This window comes from Diceros bicornis, chromosome 16 (genome assembly GCF_020826845.1).
Source record: "Diceros bicornis minor isolate mBicDic1 chromosome 16, mDicBic1.mat.cur, whole genome shotgun sequence".
NCBI lineage: Eukaryota > Metazoa > Chordata > Mammalia > Perissodactyla > Rhinocerotidae > Diceros > Diceros bicornis.
The window spans coordinates 42,289,236-42,309,351 of record NC_080755.1 but is presented as its reverse complement, the minus strand read 5'-3'; the positions used below and the strand labels follow the sequence as shown (position 1 = coordinate 42,309,351).

Genomic DNA, 20,116 nt, shown 5'->3' with positions numbered 1-20,116 from the left:
AAAAAAAAAAAAAAAATCAGGTGGTATTATTCCTGACTTATCCTATTTCTAAAGCTTTAGATAGTCCATTCCAGTCAACGGAGGTGGAAGTAGGTAAGCTGTTTTACTTAGAACTGTGTCAGTTATAGCTCATATAATTTCTTCAGGTTGCCTGTCATTAAATTTCAGTCATAGATTACATGGTGACATAGACAACTTGGTAACTTTTATTTTTTTATTGTGGTAAGAACACTTAACATTAGATCTACCCTCTTAACAAATTTTTAAGTGTGCAATACGTTATTGTTGACTGTTGGTGCAACTTGGTAACTTTTTAGTTACTTTTCTCACCTAGAATAGTTAAAAAAGGGTATTAAATCCATTCAGTGCCATTAGATATGTAGCTAGCAGACAAACACTGCTAACAATCTAGCAGTACCTTGCAAAAAAAATTGTAATAAAAAAATCAAAATTGTAATTTAAAAAAGCGCAGAATGCATCTGTGTGGATGCGAGACAGTATATTGAATCCTCCAATAGGCAAAGAAAGTTATATAAGTAATAAAGGCTCGTATTAGAGTAGACTATGAGGAAAGGGTAAACCAGAAATTAAAGTAAAGGATATGTTTGACTTAGTTTCTTTTCTTGTTGTTGTTCTTTTTCTCTCATTCTTGTGACAGTCTTTCTACTATTTCAGCTAACGATGCTGGCTATTTTAATAATGAGATGGCACCAATTGAGGTGAAGACAAAGAAAGGAAAACAGACAATGCAAGTAGATGAGCATGCTCGGCCCCAGACAACCCTGGAACAGTTAAGTAAACTTCCTCCAGTATTCAAGAAGGAGGGGACCGTCACTGCTGGGAACGCATCGGTAGGTAGCACCACAGATTATCTTGAACTCTCCCTGCTGCGTTCAATGCAAAATCATTATGCAGAATCTTTTAGATACTCTTCGTGCTACTCTTGAGTTATTTAGCTTAAGCTAGTAGTGTTCGTATTCTCTTAATTTGGGTTTTCATCGTCCAAAACAAAATATTTTAGCTGGGGGCCTTATATAATACTCTCCCAATTCCTGAGTCTTTTCAGAATGTTAGAAGGAAATCTACCTGGTTTAATATTTCTGTTTTCATAATTTTTTCTTTCTCGTATATACAACTCATCAGATTTCTTCTTACATCTTCCCACATCTGGATATAAGCTTTTCCTTGACACTAGTTTCCTTTCGTGAGGTTGTGTTCTGTAAAGGAATCTCTTTAACCTACCAGAGTATCACTAGTACTGCTTGTTGTATCCCGGATTATGGCACTGCTTCTTGCGTGTTGCCATAACCTAACACTACTCCATTAGTTCAAACCTCGATTAACTGGGTTCTTTTACCCTCTAGTTAATCTTCTGTTTTTGTTTCCAAGGGGGTAGCTGATGGAGCTGGAGCTGTTATCATAGCTAGTGAAGATGCTATTAAAAAACATAACTTCACACCACTGGCAAGAATTGTCGGATATTTTGCATCTGGATGTGATCCCTCTATCATGGGTATTGGTAAGTTTGTAGTGAAACAAATTGGTTCTATTTCTGGAGATGTCTTCTTTGGCATTCAGATTCCTGAAACAATAGCCAGATCAAGGTCACTTGTGGAGAAAAGGAGATTTAAATCAGTCATTTAAACAACTAATTTTTATGAAACTGCTGGGCACAATAGGAAAACCAAGACGGTGTAAACTCCCTGTGGGCAGTAACCATGTCTCATTGCCCACTTGAGATATTTAAAATTAACACACAGAAAATAACAGAGAAGAATTACATGATATTGACAAGATAAAAGAAAATGTGAGATGGGGGAGAAATCATGCAGTGAAGTAGGCGGTATGAAGAAGATAAACACCCTACTGGGTGTTTTACGCATGGTCACTTAATGTGACTCATTTAATCTTCCCACAACTCTAGTAAGTGAGACTTGTTTGTGAATGAGAAAATTGAGGCTTAGGGAGGTTGTCATGCAAAGTTCCAAACCAGTAGGTGATAGAGCCAGGACGTGAATCCAGGTCTCTAATTCCAGTGCTCTTTTCACTGTGTTGTCTCAAAAAGTCAAAGTAATACTCATCTGGCTCAGCTGAGGCTTAATACGAAAATGAATTATAACAGTGTATCTCAATTAGCAAAGTACTAGTGAGAGAAAATTTGGAACTCCCTACAAACATGTATAGTCTTGGCTCGAGAAATATGAAATACAAGAACAGAAAGGTTTTTGCTGGATGCATTCCTAGGAACCACAGATGTTGCTGAATTTTCATAGTTCCTGTCATCATTTTCTAGGGAAACAGGGAACCAATGAGGTGCCTCACTTACAAAAATAAAATTGGTGCCCAAAGACTTTGGTCTGTCCCATCTTTATTATGCCCCAAGGAAAAGCCTACCCTAGGATATAGATTCAGATTCTTGATAGCTCCAAAGATTTTTCTATGAGCCTAGTTAGGCCTTTTTTGGCTAACTAAATTGGTTTTTGAAGTAGGTCCCAAGACAGAAGGGGGATCACCTGTTGCAGACCTGCCTTCTCAAAGATCCTTCAGAGTAAGCCTCCAGGTCCTCTCAAATAATACCACTTATGCTGATCTGGGACTAAGTTATTACCTAAGCATATTTGCTGCCATGTCCTTCAGAGAAGATTTATCTCTGTACAGAATTCCTAAGAAAGAAAGCTGGCATGGCTATACCTTGTCATCTTTCACTGTGTTGCAGATTATGTCAGCTAAAACTGGAAGTTCTGTAAACATCTGTTAAAAGTCGATTTTTTTCTATATTATAGTCTTAAAAGCTTATTAGCTTTCAGCCACCCACTATCAGCAAAACATAGCTTTTGTCAGAGATAGAAGGTAGCTTGAAAAATTAAACACCTGTATGTTGGTATGGATGACATTTATCATTTGGGTATCCAAAGCAGTGGTTCCCAACCCCAAATGATCATTGAAATTCACCATACCCCCTCTCCACAAGATTTTGTTTCAGTAGGTCCAGGGTGGAGCCTAGGAATATGGGTTTTTTCCAATGTACATAGATGGTTTTGATGATGAACCAAATTTATCTGATATAGACAAGTAGTTACTTTATAGTTCTTTTTCAGTTTAACCTAATTTAATAAGTTCTGATACATTAACGTAGTCAGTGAGAAAAAAATGTAGTTTTCCTTCCGTCTATTCCAGGGCCTGGTTGTTTGCCCTATGGTACAATGAATGCCACTGTGGAAGAGTTGTCTTTTCTCATCAGAGCTTGAACAGAGCTGTATATGCCAAATGTCCCAGAGCATCAGATGTCCCCTTCACCTAGACAGCTCATTTTTCAGTAGTAGGCCGGGATTAAACAAGGTAACTACATGGAGTGCACCAATGAATAAGCAGGGGAGAACAGATTATTGAGTCTCTGGTAGGGCTTGAATTGTCAGTCCAATTTCTAAGTATAGTTGTTCCTCGGGTTATGCAGTTATCCAACATACAGCAATCCTTAGCTCTGCAGAGCAGCTGCAGACCCAGAAAATGGGGGAAAGCCAGGACTTGCAGAGAACAGTGATGGCTCCGAGGAAGGGCAAAGTCATGGAAAGACAGTGCTCCCTGGAACTCCCCAGGGATGGTGGGGCGGGGGTGGGGGAGGGTGGTCAGTGGCCGGTGGAGCTTTGAGCCTCTTCAGCTGGAACAGCTCTAGCTTTATCTATTATTGAGCTTCCTTTGTAGAAAGGATTCCAATGCTTGAAAAGAAAAAGGCTAAAGACCAATTCAGAGCACTTCTGATGAGAAGCTTATAGCCCAAAAATGTGCCCGAGGTCAAACAGCCCGAGGTCACACAGCTATTAGTGGTAGGAGCCAAGACTAGAAATAAGGTCTCCTTTTTCCAACAAGAAGACTATACCTTCCTGAGCCCCAGTAAGTGACAGAGTGGTATGGGAACTATCCTTGAAAAATCAAGTTGTGGGCTAGCATATTGTTACAATTGACTGTAACGATTCTGAGTTAACATGAACTCATTGAGTCATGCTGGCTATGGTTATAAAGACAGGGAAGTGTGTACCATGGTTTTACACCCTCAGCTTTTAGTTCTGTGTATCATTCACCTCTGTAGGATACTTCATCTTCTGACCATGCTGGATAACTGATGCTCTACTATTCACTGTCCATCCCATTTTCAGCCTAAGAGATACAAAGAGAATCCGGAATTAGATTCTGTGTTAAATCAGTAGCCAGTGAACTGGTGCTTGTAATTGAAAAGTGTTAAATGGATGGCCCTACCAATCAGCAGACTGTTGTCCAAAGAACATTTTAACTAAGTGACAGAATAAATTACGTTATATTTAGATTGCATTATGCTTTTCTTGTAAAGATTGATTTCTCGTTTTACCTTAGGTATATTGGTGAAACTTGTTGCAGAATATTTGACTACTTGAATTCAACAGAAGATACCACATATTTTTCTTTTTAGACATTTATGGCAATTTCATTCTCTAAGAATAGATAGAGAAGTAGGTAATCATCCCTAGCCAGACTTTTTACCTTTTGGGAAAAAAAAAATCAATTTACTTAAAAATTATGAGCAATATTAAACTGTCATTGGTGATCATCAGAAATCTGGGAGCTCAAGTTTCAGAAGTCTTATTAGGTGGATATGCTTTCTTCAGTGAGGGTTATGTTTTATTTAAATTCTCTGCCTACCATTGGAGTTATAAAGGTCTCTTGGCTTCAGATATCTTTTCCCTAAAGGGCCTTGTAGCTGCCTGTCTTGCTCTGCCTATCTGGAGATAAGTGCTGCTGTTTCTTGCCTTATGTCCAGATGGGCCTGAAAATTCAGACTGTAGTCACAGTCACTTCTATACTAGGAATGCATATTATTTGTATCCCAGGACAGCACTCAGTCTGCCTTGCCATTTGATATTATGATCTATAAATGAGTGCAAAATTCCATATATGACTCCTTTGGGCATTTGAACTGTTAAAGCCATTTATAGTAGAACTTTTCATGTAAGTCTCTCATCTGCAGTTTGACTACATAATCAGCTTCTTACCTAGGTTCCATTTTCTATTTCTTTATTGTCACATCATTTAATAGTATGCTATCAAGGAAGCAAGATTTGTGGCTACTAACAACTGTCACATTATTTCCTCCTTACTTAGCTGTTTAGTAAAGAGGAAGAAATTTGATACTTAAATATGAGGTGAAATTGATTTTTGTTCTTATAGGTCCTGTCCCTGCTATCAATGGAGCACTGAAGAAAACAGGACTAAATCTTAAGGATATGGATTTGGTAGAGGTAAGTGTTCTACTTTTTTACAGTATGAATAAACCACCAACTTCTGTAGCATAAATCGTATTAGTTTGATGTTTTTTAGCTCTCTTGTTTTAGTGCTGTAAACCTTTCCAAATGATGTACATCTAAATAAGTATTACTTTCATTACATGCCTTGTGTTGGTACTTTTCCCTACCTGATTAAAATGCTTTATTTTGAATAATTAAAACAGCCTGATTTCTCTCACTAAAGTATAAATTCCTGGAAACTTCTTAGGACCTTATAAGACTCTATTACATTTTAGACTATTAATGTACTTGTTGAATTGAATTGAATATTATATAAAGTGGGTGAGAAATAAGTAACTTGAACTCTGTTTTATCCATTAAAGTGAAAAAATACAAGTAAAAGAATTGACCTAATAGGAAAACCATATCTGGTGCCAAATCTAGAAGTTTGTTGCCCTCCCCGCAAGTTAACCACCCCCCAACTTATCCTTTTACGCTGTAGTTGTGGCTTGATTTGGGATGCACCTATCCTAATTTTTGGCATTGGACACTTAAATTTATTGGTAGAGTGATTTTTTTTAAATGTTAGTTTAGAACAAAGGCATCTTAAGTATTTAGCACAATAACAAGAAGGGGTGGAGAAGAAAATACTTGAAGATGGATTATATACATTCTGCATTTGGGGAGTATTTGAAAATTTTAGGTAATTAAGCATATGCTGCTTGACATTGGGAAATAACTAATACAACAAAGGAAATCGCTCTATTTAAATTGATAGTGAAGGGGCCTTTTCACTCTAGGCACATATGTGATTTCCTCTATGGTAATCTCTCACCCAGGAAACCATGGTTTCAGACAAATGGTTTATCCTTAAATCTCTTCTTCCATTCTTAGGCAATCAACAGTTCAGAGCCTTAAGGGGGCTGTTTAATTACCATATTTGTATTAGCAAACAGGACCATGAAATTTCTGACTTTAGATTTCACACTTAAAACTCTGTTGAAATATATCAGCTGTACAGAGCTGTTCATAATCTTCTATAGATGTATAAATACTCAGGGACATAGCTCTCAACACCCTGATATGATTGTCAGGGACGTTTGATGATCACGCAGTGGTTTTTCCTAGGTTCAAAAGCCTAGTTTCACAGCATATTCTAGGTCTCTTAGAACCTCCTTGAGCATGACTATATAAAATGGAAAAATAACGTTGGATGTAAGGACAAATAAGGCACCGTCTTGGGAGAACACAAATATAATAGCAAAGAACACAGAACTGGATTTTGATCCCAACTCGTACAAGTTAGCTTTCTTAAAATCAGTTTTCTTTTCTATAAAATTCCCTAGCTAAGATCCTATGAAAATATAGTGCTATAAACTTGAGGTAAGGTAATCCTCATAGCCAGCCTTGTTAAGTATAATACAACAGTTATGATACTTTTCACTTCTGCCACATTTCAGCATAGTAACCATTCCTCTTATGTATCTGGCTGTGAAGGTTTCTTCTTTGTTGTCCATCAGTCTCTTCTTGGAAGTATGGCTATTAGTACTGGGTAGTAATAATAATAGTAGCAACCATTTCTTGAGTACTTGCTATGTGTCAGGTAATACATGAGATACTTAATACCCATGATTTCATTTAACCTTGACAATAACTCTTAGGATGATACTACAGTCACATTTTACTGTTGAGGAACGTTGAGTGTTGAGAGAGTTTAAAGAACATGCATACAGCCAAAATTTGAACCATCCATCTAGCTCCAGAACCTGTGGGCTTTCTACAGTATCCCACTGCCTCTAGTAGGTTTCCATTTATAATATCACTGAGGATTTGTTGTCTCTAAGGGATGCATTTGACTTAAAGTATTATTTAGTAAATAAACCCATTTTCAAACCTGCTATCTTTACAAAGAATGATTGAAGATAAAATAACCTTTCAAGGTAATTTAAATAGGAAAAAAAACAGCAAAATTAGCTCTCAATAGGACTAGACAGTTCTCAGTTAAAAATCATTTTGTGAATAAGGATTTTTTTATCAGCGTTTCGATTGTTTTTAAGGTGAATGAAGCTTTTGCTCCCCAGTACTTGGCAGTTGAGAAGAGTTTGGATCTTGACCCAAGTAAAACCAATGTGAACGGAGGAGCTATTGCTTTGGGTCACCCATTGGGAGGATCTGGAGCAAGAATTACTGCACACCTGGTTCATGAATTACGGTACTTGCTAGAAATGGTTCCATTTCAGATTTGCCGTCTTTTGTAGAAATGCGTGGGGATAGGTTTCCCCAGAACAATCTAACATTTTTCATTCTTTCTCAGATCACCCAGCACTGCTTCTCACCAGGAACAAGTTTTTGGGCACCCCTTTTCAGCTGGCCTTATAGATGACTTAGTTGACTTGTTAGGGGCTCTGCTCTTGGGTCAAGAGCTCTTGCTCACATGTGTTGTGTGTTCACTATAGCCATCAGCACCTGTTCACTGAGGGGCCAGCAGGCGTCTGGCCCCATCCCTGGTGCTGGTGCACAGCAGTGAGCAGATAATGAGGCCCTGGTTCTCCTGGCCTGTGCACTCTAGTGCCAGTTACAGGAGTAAGATAAAGTTATTTAAGAAAACAAACAAAAAACTGAGAGGGTTCTGATCTAGATGCCGTCATTTAAGAAACCTAAGCAAACTGACAGTGAGTCTGGGCAAAGTTTTTAGCCACTGTTTCCAGGGTTCCAGGAGGAGCCTTCTGTGTTTTTGATACTTTTCAGTTTTGATAGAAGAGCTCTTCCTTCTGGTACTGTGTATTTTGGACCATTGTGCTCTGTTAGGAGAATTGCAAACGACACCAAATATGTCAGCCCAAAAAATCAGTGACTCCTTGTTAGATTAAAGTAAATGGGACTCTTATTTCACTTAATGATTCAGTGAGTTGAAATGAGTGATTGACATGCACAAAAATAACTCCTGAGTGGTTTTCTCGAGGTCATTCTATCAGGACTGAGGAATGAGAACAGGTGGTACTATACCAAAGGAGTCTAATTTTCATGAAAGGGACATGAAATGTTCCTAAAATATCTGCCCTTTCACATGGACAACTTCACTAACTGCACTTATCTAAGGTGCCATAAAAATCTAAAACCATATAAATCAGAGGGGCTTAATGTTTATACTCCCCCTTCCTCAACTTCTTGTTTATCTCAGTTACATCCTATCCTCACTCCTTTCTCACAGCACACCTGAACTTGTGTATTTGTTTCAGCCTCCCTCTTCTGTGTTACTACCTTTTCTCTTTTTTTTTTTTTTGGGTCAGGAAGATTGGCCCTGGGCTAACATCTGTGGCCAATCCTTCTCTTTTTGCTTGAGAAAGATCGTCCCTGAGCTAACATCTGTGCCAGTCTTCCTCTGTTTTGCATGTGGGTCACTGCCACAACATGGCTTGATAAGCAGTTTGTAGGTCTGCACCCAGGATCCAAACCCGTGAACCCCTCAGGCCGCCGAAGCGGAGCACGTGAACTTAACCACTATGCTACCAGGCTGGCCCCTACCTTTTTTTTAATGTTAATATTTTTTTTAATATTTAGCTTTCCAAATGCTTTCTCCTATTGTGACTATAAACCAACATTCAGGTTTGGGGAAAAGATTGAGACAATGAGGTGAATAAGAATGCGTAACACAAATGTGATCATTATTAATTCTATTTAATAATTATCTAATTAATTCTGTTAATTCTTTATTCAAGTAGGTTTTAGCCACTGCTTTCTTTCTTAGGCGTCGAGGTGGAAAATACGCCGTTGGATCGGCTTGCATTGGAGGTGGCCAAGGTATCGCGGTCATCATTGAGAACACAGCCTGAGGAGAGCACGAAGCCTGCTATGGCCCACTCCTACTTTACTTGGCCAGGTCACGGTAAACCAGATGACTTGCAGAGCAGCTGCGAAACCAACCATGCTCTGCCACTGAAAGCAGTTGAGTTTGATCAAGGGATGGCGAGGTAAAGATGCAGTTATCATGAATAAGCGCCCATACCAGCATAAGTTCTCTCAAATTTGCACCAAATATGATGTATTTCTGAACTAAAATCCAACTATAGAAGGCCTTAAAAGGAATCGTATCCTCGCCAAATAACCACCACTTATGCCTTAGATAGTATGATTGCAAGGAAATTGAATAAATACTGCCATAACTTCAGCTAATCTTTTCCTGTCATTTCTTGTATTTTTTTTTTAATTTTTAATTGACGTAAAATACACATAATATAAAATTTACCATCTTCACCATTTTTAAGTGTACAATTCAGTAGCATTAAATACATTCACATTGCTTTGCAGCCATCACCACCATCCATCACCAGAACTCTTTTCATCTTGCAAAACTGAAACTCTGTACCCATTAAACGACAAGTGCCCATTCCTCCCTCCTCCCAGCCCCTGGTAACTACCATTCTGCTTTTGTCTCTATGAATTTGACTACTCTAGGTACCTTACATAAGTGGAATCATACAGGATTTGTCCTTCTGTGACTGGCTTATTTCACTTAGGATACTGTCCTCAAGGTTCATCCATGTTGTGGCATGTGTCAGAATTTCCTTCTTTTTAAGACTGAATAATATTCCATCGTATGTATATACCACATTTTGTTTATCTTTTCATCCGTCTATGGACATTTGGGTTGCTGCCACCTCTTGGCTATTGTGAATAATGCTGCTGTAACCGTGGATGTACATATATATATATATATATATATATATATATATATCTGTTCATGGCCTTGCTTTCGGTTCTCTTGGGTTTATACTAGAAGTGGGATTGCTGGATCATAGGGTAATTTTATTTTTAATATTTTGAGGAATTGCCATACTGTTTTCCATAGCAGCTACCCATTTTACACTCCCACCAACAGTGCACAAGGATTTTAATTTTTCCACATCCTTGCCAGTACTTGCTATTTTCTGTTTGTTTTTTATAGTAGCAATCCTAATAGGTGTGGGGTGACACCTCGTTGTGGTTTGAGTTGCATTTCCCTAATTATTAGTGATGTTGGGCATCTTTCCCTGTGCTTACCAGCCATTTGTATCTTTTTTATCTTAAAATATCTATTTTAAGTCCTTTTCCCATTTTTAAAATTAAGTTGTTTATTTTTTGTTGTTGAGTTATCTTGTATTGTTTTTTTAATATTGTGAAAATCGGTTTAATTTGTGTTGATTGATGTTTGTAATTCATTCTGAGATAAGTGTCCAAGGAGCAAAATTACTGGACATAGCCTTGATATTGATAAATGAGATCATATTAGATTTTTTTCCCTTAAATACAGACAGTGCTGATTATGTATTTTAACTCTTCAGATACGTCTGAGTGGGAACATAGCTTCCTTGAGGAAGATTTATGTTCGTTTTAAGGACCATATTTTTAAATGGAAAATGTGGGGCTGAGAAAAGGCTAGAAGTCAAGTCGCAGAAGGAAGCTTGTGACACCCCTTCTCTCACACCGCTGGCACTTCCCAGCAGTCAAAAAGCAACGTTGCCATTAACGTCTGCTACACGGCCAACTGAAATTGGGAAATAGAGACAGTAGATAATAGCTGTTATAAATCACTGAGCTTATGCTGAAATTTAGAGAAACCTAACTGAGTGCCATCGGGGCCACAGACTGAGGCAACCAAACTTTTGCCTGGATTTCATTCCCCGTCTTCAGTTTTCCCCGTTTATCTGAATTACATCCTGTCCTTATTCCTTTTCCACGCACCGCCCTTAACCCAGTGGTTCTCAACAGGGGGCGGTTTCATCCCCAGCAGACATTTGGCTATATATGGAGATGTGTTAAGTTGTCATGATTGGGGAGGGGTGTGTGTGCTACTGGCATCTAGTGGATAGAGGCCAGGGATGCTGCTAAGCATCCTACAATGCACAGGACAGCCCCCACAACAGAGAATTATCTGGCCCAAAGTGTCAAGAGTGCTGCTGTTGAAAAATACTGCTTTAACCCTAAATCCACCCATCCCCTTCTCATGTCACCTCCCCACTCTGTTTGTTTATATACATACATAGGTATACGTATATATATACAGACACACACACACACACACATTTTTGTGTGTGTGTGAGGAAGATTAGCCCTGAGCTAACATCTGTTGCCAATCCTCCTCTTTTTGCTGAGGAAGATTGGCTGTGGGCTAACATCCATGCCCATTTTCCTCTACCCTATATGGGATACTGTCACAGCACGGCTTGACGAGCGGTACGCCCGTCCTTGCCCGGGATCCGAACCCGCAAACCCCAGGCCGCTGCAGCGGAGCGCACACACTTAACTGCTACGCCACCAGGCCAGCCCCCACAAATAGTAACTTTTACCTCATTAAACTAAGTCCTCCTTCAAGTCCTTCCCTTCTCAGTTCCAGTAGTTCAAGTCAGAAATCTGGGTGTTTCCTTGATTCCACCCTCTCCCTTACCCCTCATATCCAATGCATCAGCAAGTTTTATTAATTTTTTCAGAATATATCTCAAATCCATCTTCTTCTTCTCTCCACCTCTACCACTTTAGTTAGCCTAAGCCCCAGAATCTCTTGCCTGGACTACCATGATAGCCTACCTCCATTCTTGCCCCTCTTTAATCCTTCTCCAAGAAACGGCCAGGGGCATCTTTTAAAAACACAACTTATATTAGGTCATCCTCCTTTAAAGCCCTGAAACAGGTTTATAGTGCACTTGGAATAAAGTGCGGACTCCATACCCATAGTGGCCTCCTCATGGTCCCTCAGTACCTGAGGTGGTCTGGTCCCCTACTTCTCTCTAACCTCAGCTCAGCTCAGACTGTTCCTCTGGCTCCCTGTGCTTCAAACATATTGCCTTTCTTTGGGCTCCTCACATGCCATGCTCTTTCATGCTTTAGGACTGTGACAGATCTTCCTTCTGCCTGGAATGCTGTTTCCTCTGCATTCCCAGGACAAGACACTACTCGTCTTTAAAGTCTCAGATGCTCTCTCCTCAGTCAGGTGTTCTCTGTTCCCCCTAAGTTCCTCTCCCCCTGACTCTGTTGTAGCACCCTGACTTTACTCTTCTGAGCTTGTATTCACTTATTAGATCATTTACTGTCTATCTCTCTCATTAGACTGTAAGTTCCCTGAGGGCGAGGACTTCATGTACCTAGCACAGTACCTGGCACACAATAGATGTACCATAATGTTGAGGGGATGGATGGATGGATGGATGATGTTTGAAGAAATTGAAGCATGGGTGAATTGCCCAAAGTTACAGAGAAGTAGAGCAAGTAGCAAGTAGGCGCTTTCACATACAGTTTACCTGTCCTATCTCCATAGATGATCATGGAAGTTTTTGTGTGCCTGTCCATGCACGTATGTGTGTGTGTGTGTGTGTGTGTTTTCAAGAGAGAAGGGGTGGAGAACTGGGGGAGATTCTAAAGGTGTTTGCTGCCTGGCACTAAGCATCAGTAGAAAGCAATAGAGTAACTATTGACAATTTACTTTGAACCTAATACATATGGTAGAGAAGATTTGGGAGAGAAAACCAAATGTGTCAGGTTCCACCATACAGTTTATCATCCAAACTAGGTCACTTTTGAGAAGAGGACACTATTCATAATTACCCTGGGGCAACAACTATAAATGGGCCATCCTAGGCAAACTGGGACATATAGGCACCCTACTTTCTTTCTTTTTTTTTTTTTTTTTGCTGAGGAAGATTCGCCCTGAGCTAACATCTGTTGCCGATCTTCCTCTTTTTTTTTTTTTTTGCTGGAGGAAGATGAGCCCTGAGCAAACATCTGTGCCAATCTTCCTCTATTTTGTATGTGGCTCGCCACTGCAGCATGACTGATGAGTGGTGTAGGTCCACACCTGGGATCCGAACCCGCAAACCTGGGCTGCTGAAGTGGAGCACACCAAACTTAACCAAACTTAGCCACAGGGCCAGCCCCAGGCACCCTACTTTTAATTAACCACAGTACATTGCAATGACTCTATCTCAAGTTCAAGAGAGCTGAGCAGATAGTTGTTTGAGTATGGATTGTTGGATTTGAAGATTATAAAGTAGTTGGTCAGGAAACTGTTGGTCAGACCTGACTGAGCGCTTGACAGTTGAGCAAGTTGAGCACCTCGCTTGAAGGAGGTGATAGTTAGCTACACAGATAATCTGGGAGAAGAGGAGGACAAACAGCCAGTGCATGGCCCTACGGTAGGAGTGAGCCTGTTGTGCAAGGAGGCCATTGTGGCTGGAACAGAGTGAGCAAGATGGAGAGTGGTTGGAGATGAGTCAGAGAAGCACCCTGGGTACATATCACATAGGGCCTTATAAGCCATTGTAGGGACTTCGGCTTTTATTCTGAGTACAATAGGGAGCCACTGCAGGCTTTTGAGTAGAGGAAAGATGTCATCTGACTTACATTTGAAGGATACCCCAGTCTGTTCTATGGAAATTCACTGTAGAGGGACAAAGTTGGAAGCAGGGAGGCCAGTTAGGATGCTACTGCAGTAATCCAGGCCAAGAAATAAAAGTATCTCAGGTCTAGAGTCAGGAATAGGGTGGTAAGAACTTGTCCGATTATGGTTATATTCTGAACATAAAGCCTTGAGATTTCCTCATGGATTGGCTGTTGGTTGGTAGAAAGAGAAGGATGACTCCTGGGCATGTTTTCTTAGCCACTGAGGTGGCAGAGCTGCAGGTGGAGCAGGTTTAGGGGAAGTTCAGTAGTTCAGTTCAGACATCCAAGCGGAGATGCTGAGCAGGCACTTGGGTGAAGGAGTCTGGTATTTGGGATGGAGCTAGATCTGAAAGTCATTGGCCTGTAAGTGGGATTGGAACAAGAGTTAGTGGTCTCCATCCTAGATAGATCCAAACAAGGAAAGAACAATTTTTTCTTCTAATAACACTCTTAGGTTTTCATTTTTATCACTTAAAAATTTAAATGACAATGATATATAAAACCAAGTGTATCTATACTGCCCTTTTGAAGAGTGATCCAGTTATTGCATAGATTTTCTCCCTTTACATAATAAATGCCATCTCTTCCACTTTCATGGGGGAAAAAAGGTTTATAAATTTCTTCCTAAATCCAGTAACTTAAAATGTGGGATGAGAGCATACATTTTTAAAGTTACCCTAAAAGGAATGCCTTTGTAAATGAGAAATAATTTAAATAATTTTTGTGAACTGAACCATGACACTCTCCTTTCCCTGTCTCTCCATCTCATTTTTGATTTTTAAAGTGAATCCTAGATTTTCGTACATCAGGCTGACTTGCAGTGAGGAGTCCACTCCTACCAGCGATGAGCCCAGGGACACCTCGTCCCCTAGGTGGCACCACAGGCCTGTGCTGCCTTGGTCCCTTTCTCAACAGCATCTCAAATATGCTTCTCTCTGCAAAGTTGGCCAAACTCTTGGTCCTTCTCTCATCCTGGGAACTGAGGAAGGGAGAGAAGGAGCCTGCAGTAAAGAAACCAATGGGCAGCAGGGGAGGGGCAAAAATCTGTTCCACTTGCTGGCCAATGTGCCAAGTCCCTCTGGCCAAGGACACTGCCCTATATTTCTTCTCAGTGAAAATGGCAGATGCAAAGCCCCAGAGCTAGGGAGTCCAGTGTTACACAGCCTCTAAGGGCTAGTAACAGATTACAAGCCCCCATGAGTTCTGAGCCCCACCCCGGCCCCTGCCAGCTGAAGGCACAGGGGGAGAGCTGGAGACACAGTTTGGAGCAGCAGAGGAGATGGGGCAACAATCATGGTACTCCCCACGCTTCACCCTCTTGGATGCTTGGAGCCTGGAAGGGTCCTCTTCTTCACTCTGGACCCTATATTTATTTGAGAGTCCCCACCTGCCCCCAATCTTTAACCTGCCGACAGAGCAAGGGCTGCAGGGAGCTGCTCGTATTCTCCCCTCCTCACCTTCAGGGACATCAGCTGACTCAGGCCCGTAACCAGTAAGTCTGAGGGCTGTGGGCAGCAGCTAGGACATGTAGACAGAGCGAAGACGAGTGGGGACATCTGTGTCCCATGCTCTAGCCTTACTTCCCCAGGGACAGGAACCCTGCCTTAGACTCCATACTCCCCAGTGCCTCTGGTATGAGAACCTCAGTAAAGAAAGAAGCATCTGATGGATGCAAAACTTTTCAGGAACCTGTCCATTGTGGAAGACAAGGCCCCTTCTGCCTCTGCTCTGCAACATCCACTCTCTCTGCAGTTCTGCCACATTCTAATACGTTAGAGCAAAGGAAAGTAATGATATGGGGTCCTCCAAAGCCAAGCTCTGGTCCCGTCTTCACACAGCGAACACACAGACACATCCAACAGGCCTGACGCTGTTGTAGAAACAAGGGGCTCTGGCAGGAGAAGTAAAAGCCAGACTTGGGCTCTGCTCGGGAGCCCTTTAGAAACACAAGACAAGATAAAATTAGAAACTACAGAATGAGGGGACACGCTGATACCAAAAGCAGAGAGCAAGCTATGCTGGCTGTTTACACACACGCACGCACACACACAGTTTTCCAGGTTGCGAAGAGAAGCAAAGTCCCCGGGAGCTGAGGCCCACAGAGTGGATGAGATGGAGCTCACAGCCCAACCAGCCTTTAGATTGATGCCCGGTCTGACCATGTGCCTGGTGCTGAGAAACAATGGAATGTGGGAGCTGGGACCCCAGTCAGACCATCCTCCAGGGCTCTAGGCTGTATCTGCAGAGAGAACCAGCAGCATCCAGCGACTAAGCAGCACCCCAGCCGTGCCATGGAGTATGTGCATCGGTCGTTACCTAGTCTGCTTTCTGGTCCCCGTATGCAGTCAGAGCCCTGAGACCATGCAGGTTTGCCCAGCCCCGAGAACAAGCAGTCTTACTGGGTGGGAAAAATTCTCTTCCACCTGTGTGTCCATCATGGGTGTAAGCTCCCAGATGTGGGCGTGGGCCCACCAGTCTGTTCTTACTGCACATGATAAGTGTACAAGACCTCCATCTGGAAAGTTAATGGCTGAGTGAGGACAGACCAAGTTATGAAGGATACAGTTTGGCCCCTTTGAGCTCTCTAAACGGCAGTTTTAGAACAAATAGGAGGAAGTCCTCTTTACGTAGCTACGAAGCAACTCCAGCAACTTTTCTCCAAGACGTGGTACAGGGGAAAATAGAAATATTCTTAAGATCAGAAATATTAAGAATAAAGAGAAGAAAAACAAGTAATTACTTAAAATGCTAATGGTGTTCATATTAAGATGGTGGGATGAGGAAATACGTGCAGTGGAGTACTATGCAGCAATGAAAAAAACTACTGATAAACATATGGATGAATGTCGGGTATCATGTTTTTGGGAAAAAACATCAAACTGTGCATACTATATGATTCCATTTATATGATGTTCAAAAAATAGGCAAAATTAATCCATGATGATAAAGCTCAGAATAGTAGTTACCTTTGGAGGGAGCATCTCCTGAGGGGACACGAGGGAGTGTACTAGGGTGCTGGGAGTGTTCTACATTTTCATCCGCATGGTGGTAACACAGATGTACACATATGTAGAAATTCACTGAGCTCTATGCTATGGCTTTTGTACTTTACTATATTTGTTATATGTCAATTAAAAATACTCTCAGTGGTTGTATTGAAGTGATGGGTGGGTGATTTTTCTCCTGTTTTCCAAATGTTTATATGTTTCTGGTTCTTGGATTATTAAAACATTTTCATATTTTTAAAAGAAATATGTTCAAGAAAGATATAGATAAGTGTGTATGTGACAGACTCATAATGGTTTATTAAGGTAAACCAAGAGTATTTGAGGTAGTATTTGAGGAGACTGGTGGCTAACGTCCAAGGCAGCTAGGCCTTTCCACAGCACGTACGTTGGCGTTCCTCATTTGAGTAGAACTGTTGTTGGATGGATCATGGGCCTGGGGGGTCCAGGACTATGCCATTTATGCCATTTTTCAAAATGATGAAGATACCCATGGAAGTGGGCACTGTGGAATTTACAGAAGTGTCGGGTCACAACTGAGGGGCCTTAAGCAATCTAAGAAAAGGAGAGTTGAACAAGGATAGTCAGCACGGTGAACTCCATGCCCCCGGTTAAAATTCAGAGAGCCTGGGGAGGGTGACACGTGAAGCCTCAAAGGTCTTTTATTTCTACCTTCGGGTGAATACATTTCCTGAGCAGTATTACTGCCCCTTCCTGAGAAACAGTGGTTGCAAGAGGTTCCGTGCTATGTATCGTGTGATGCAGGCCACAGCTGATTGACCAGGAATTGGTGCCAAAGCTAAAGCAGCCGTTTGTAGACTACGCAGAGGCCCTCAGTGTGGCAGCTCATGGGAATCCTGCCCAGTCGGGACACTCTGCATTTGTAGTGACTAACTGACCTGAAAGTCAGCTTCTTGCTCCTGGGGAGCTGGGTTGTGAGCCATTCGTAGAAGCAGGTCATGATAGTAGAACCCAAGAGGGACAAGTGAAAGCAGGAGGAGCTGAGTCACCATGGGGCCGCTGACTGCACGATGTTGAGGCCACTTCCAGAGCTTTCTCGCCATCCTGGTTAAACTCTGTCACCTGAGATGAGCTAAGAGTCTGTTCCCTGCACCCTGAAAGAATGCAGCCAACACATGGGAGTTTCCCTTCCCACCCATCCTGTTCTCCTCATCCTGAGCCCACCTCTGGGCGGGGCTGGGGCCACAGGGCTTCCAGACTCACATCCCCAGCCTAGCTCAGTGGCCCATCCCTGTTTTTCTTGTCTGGTGGGGCTCTCTGTGGTTCTCTATTTACCAGAATTCCTGGTCCTCTGGCCATGCCTAGGAGCAGAATAGTTACTCTTAGTAAACTCCAGCATGGCCGTGGTCATTGAGCATTCTTCTGTGGACCGAGAACACAGGTCCACAAATTCCAGAGGGCAGTGCCAGGCAACCCAGATGTTCTGAGTCTCCCAGCACCCGCAGGCTGGGTGGTTAAGAGAGAGCCCCACCAGACAAGACAAACAGGGATGGGCCATTGAGCTAGACTGGGGACATGAGCCTGGAATCCCTGTGGCCCCAGCCCCGCCCAGAGGTGGGCTCAAGATGAGGAGAACAGGATGGGTGGGAAGGGAAACTCCCATGTGTTGGCTGCATTCTTTCAGGGTGCAGGGAACAGAGACTTTTTTTTGAGGAAGATTAGCCCTGAGCCAACATCTGTTGCCAATCCTCCTCTTTTTTGCTGAGGAATATTGCCTCTGGGCCAACATCTGTGCCCATCTTCCTCTACTTTATACGGGACACCGCCACAGCATGGCTTGATAAGCAGTGCACAGGTCTGCGCCTGGGATCCGAACTGGCGAACCCTGGGCCACCAAAGCGGAGCGCGCGAACTTAACCGGTATGCCACCGGGCCGATCCCAGGAACAGAGACTCTTAGCTCATCCCAGGTGATGGAGTTTAACCAGGGTGGTGAGAAAGCTCTGGAAGTGGCCTCAGCACTCCAGAGTGCTGTCACCCAGCAGTGACCCAGCTCTTCCTGCTTTCACCTCTCCCTCTAGACCCAGCTCCAGAATGAGCATCAGAGAATCAATGAACTAGGGTGGCTCTAATTTTTTTTAAAGCGTCAGAAATCAAGAAAATGTCCTGAAAATTAAAATTGCTTGAGTGTCTCTGAATATGTCTGACCCCTCAGAAGCCCCTCCGGTCTTCCAGAGCTATCCATGTCCTCGACAAGCAGGAGACAGCAGTGCAAGCAGGAAGCAGAGGGTAATTTTCACCTTGAAGAGATGCAAAAAAGGAAATTCCTTTGGGTTTAGTTCCCATCAAGAGGCCAGCACAAGTGAGAAAAAGTTGAGCAAACTTCCACAGTTGTACTGAGAACAAGTGAACAGGGAGAGAAGGGCGAGGTGTGGGCAGGACACACAAGTCTGGGCAGGACACACAAGTCTGCTGCCCGGGGCCAGGGCTGAGGGGCGGGGTGCAGGGCGGTGGGGAGGGCCTGTGTGTAACCATCAAATCCACAGGCACACCCCCAGTACTTCTGAAAGGGACTCCTTTGCTTCGCATACAGGGAGGGGACATGAAGGTCCCTGGAGGGATCATATCCTATCTGGGAACCCGTGCAAAAAGCCCTGAAATGATTAAATGCAAGCCAGTAGAGAATCATATGCTATATGGTCTGGACTATGTGAGGAAGAGAAAAGAGAGGTCAGTGCAAGCTGAGAACTGAGGAAGGGTTGCTTTTTTTGTTTTGTTTTTGTTTTTGTTTTTGCTTGTGAAGAGGTTTGCGTAGAGGAAGGAGCTGAGAGATGGACCTCAAAGGATTAGAGCAGTGCCTGATGCCCATGGTCATTAAATCTTTATCTCCTGCTTGGGATGCTGTGCACAGCGCTGCAGCTGCAGGCTTCTCAGCCAAGCCCCCCACTGCACTGCACCCATGCTCCGGGTGAGGGCTCATCCTGAGCCTCCCCACTGCCCCTGGGTAGCTTAAGCTGGTGCCCCCAGACTGCCCCATCTGCAGAGGATGTGGACAGTGCAGGTCTCAGCAGCCAACCTCTCCCAGCTCCAGGCCAGGGAAATGCTCATGACTTGAGTGCCTGCCCTGGGAAGACACAGGGGAGGAAGCAGAATGCTCCCAAACACACAGGCCTGATGACAGAAGGCCCAGTGCCCACAGCGGGCACCCAGGCCCCGCGAGCAGCCAGCTCTGTGCTCAATCCAGGGCTCTCTCTCCAACAGGGAATCTGACCCTCCAAGTCCTGAACATCTGCCAGGCCTCATTCCCCAAGTACTTAGTGAGCATCTTTAAGTAACAATAAAAATGGGAGAAGGGTAATTATCAGTGACATTCCTAGGAGTTTAGTTACTTCTAAAGGAGTTAAAAAATAAACAGTGTGCACAGATGCAGAGGCTGTGACTAGCCAGGAGGGGCGTGTTACAGACCCCTTCTGCTGTTCACATG

General features: G+C 42.7%; 1 protein-coding gene across 2 annotated transcripts in view; it reads left to right on the top strand.

Moving 5' to 3' along the window:
* Window positions 1-9,428, top strand: part of ACAA2 (acetyl-CoA acyltransferase 2) — a 33,362-nt gene extending 23,934 nt beyond the window's left edge. The window contains exons 6-10 of one of the 2 annotated variants that reach the window (XM_058557080.1): window positions 676-851; window positions 1,390-1,519; window positions 5,200-5,270; window positions 7,313-7,467; window positions 9,004-9,428. In XM_058557080.1, the coding sequence (XP_058413063.1) occupies window positions 676-851; window positions 1,390-1,519; window positions 5,200-5,270; window positions 7,313-7,467; window positions 9,004-9,088 (617 nt within the window). In that variant the 3' untranslated portion in view covers window positions 9,089-9,428. Of the gene's footprint in view, window positions 1-675; window positions 852-1,389; window positions 1,520-5,199; window positions 5,271-7,312; window positions 7,468-8,977 lie in introns of both variants that reach the window. The other variant, XM_058557081.1, reaches the window with a different exon arrangement.
* The last annotated feature ends 10,688 nt before the right edge of the window (window positions 9,429-20,116 follow it).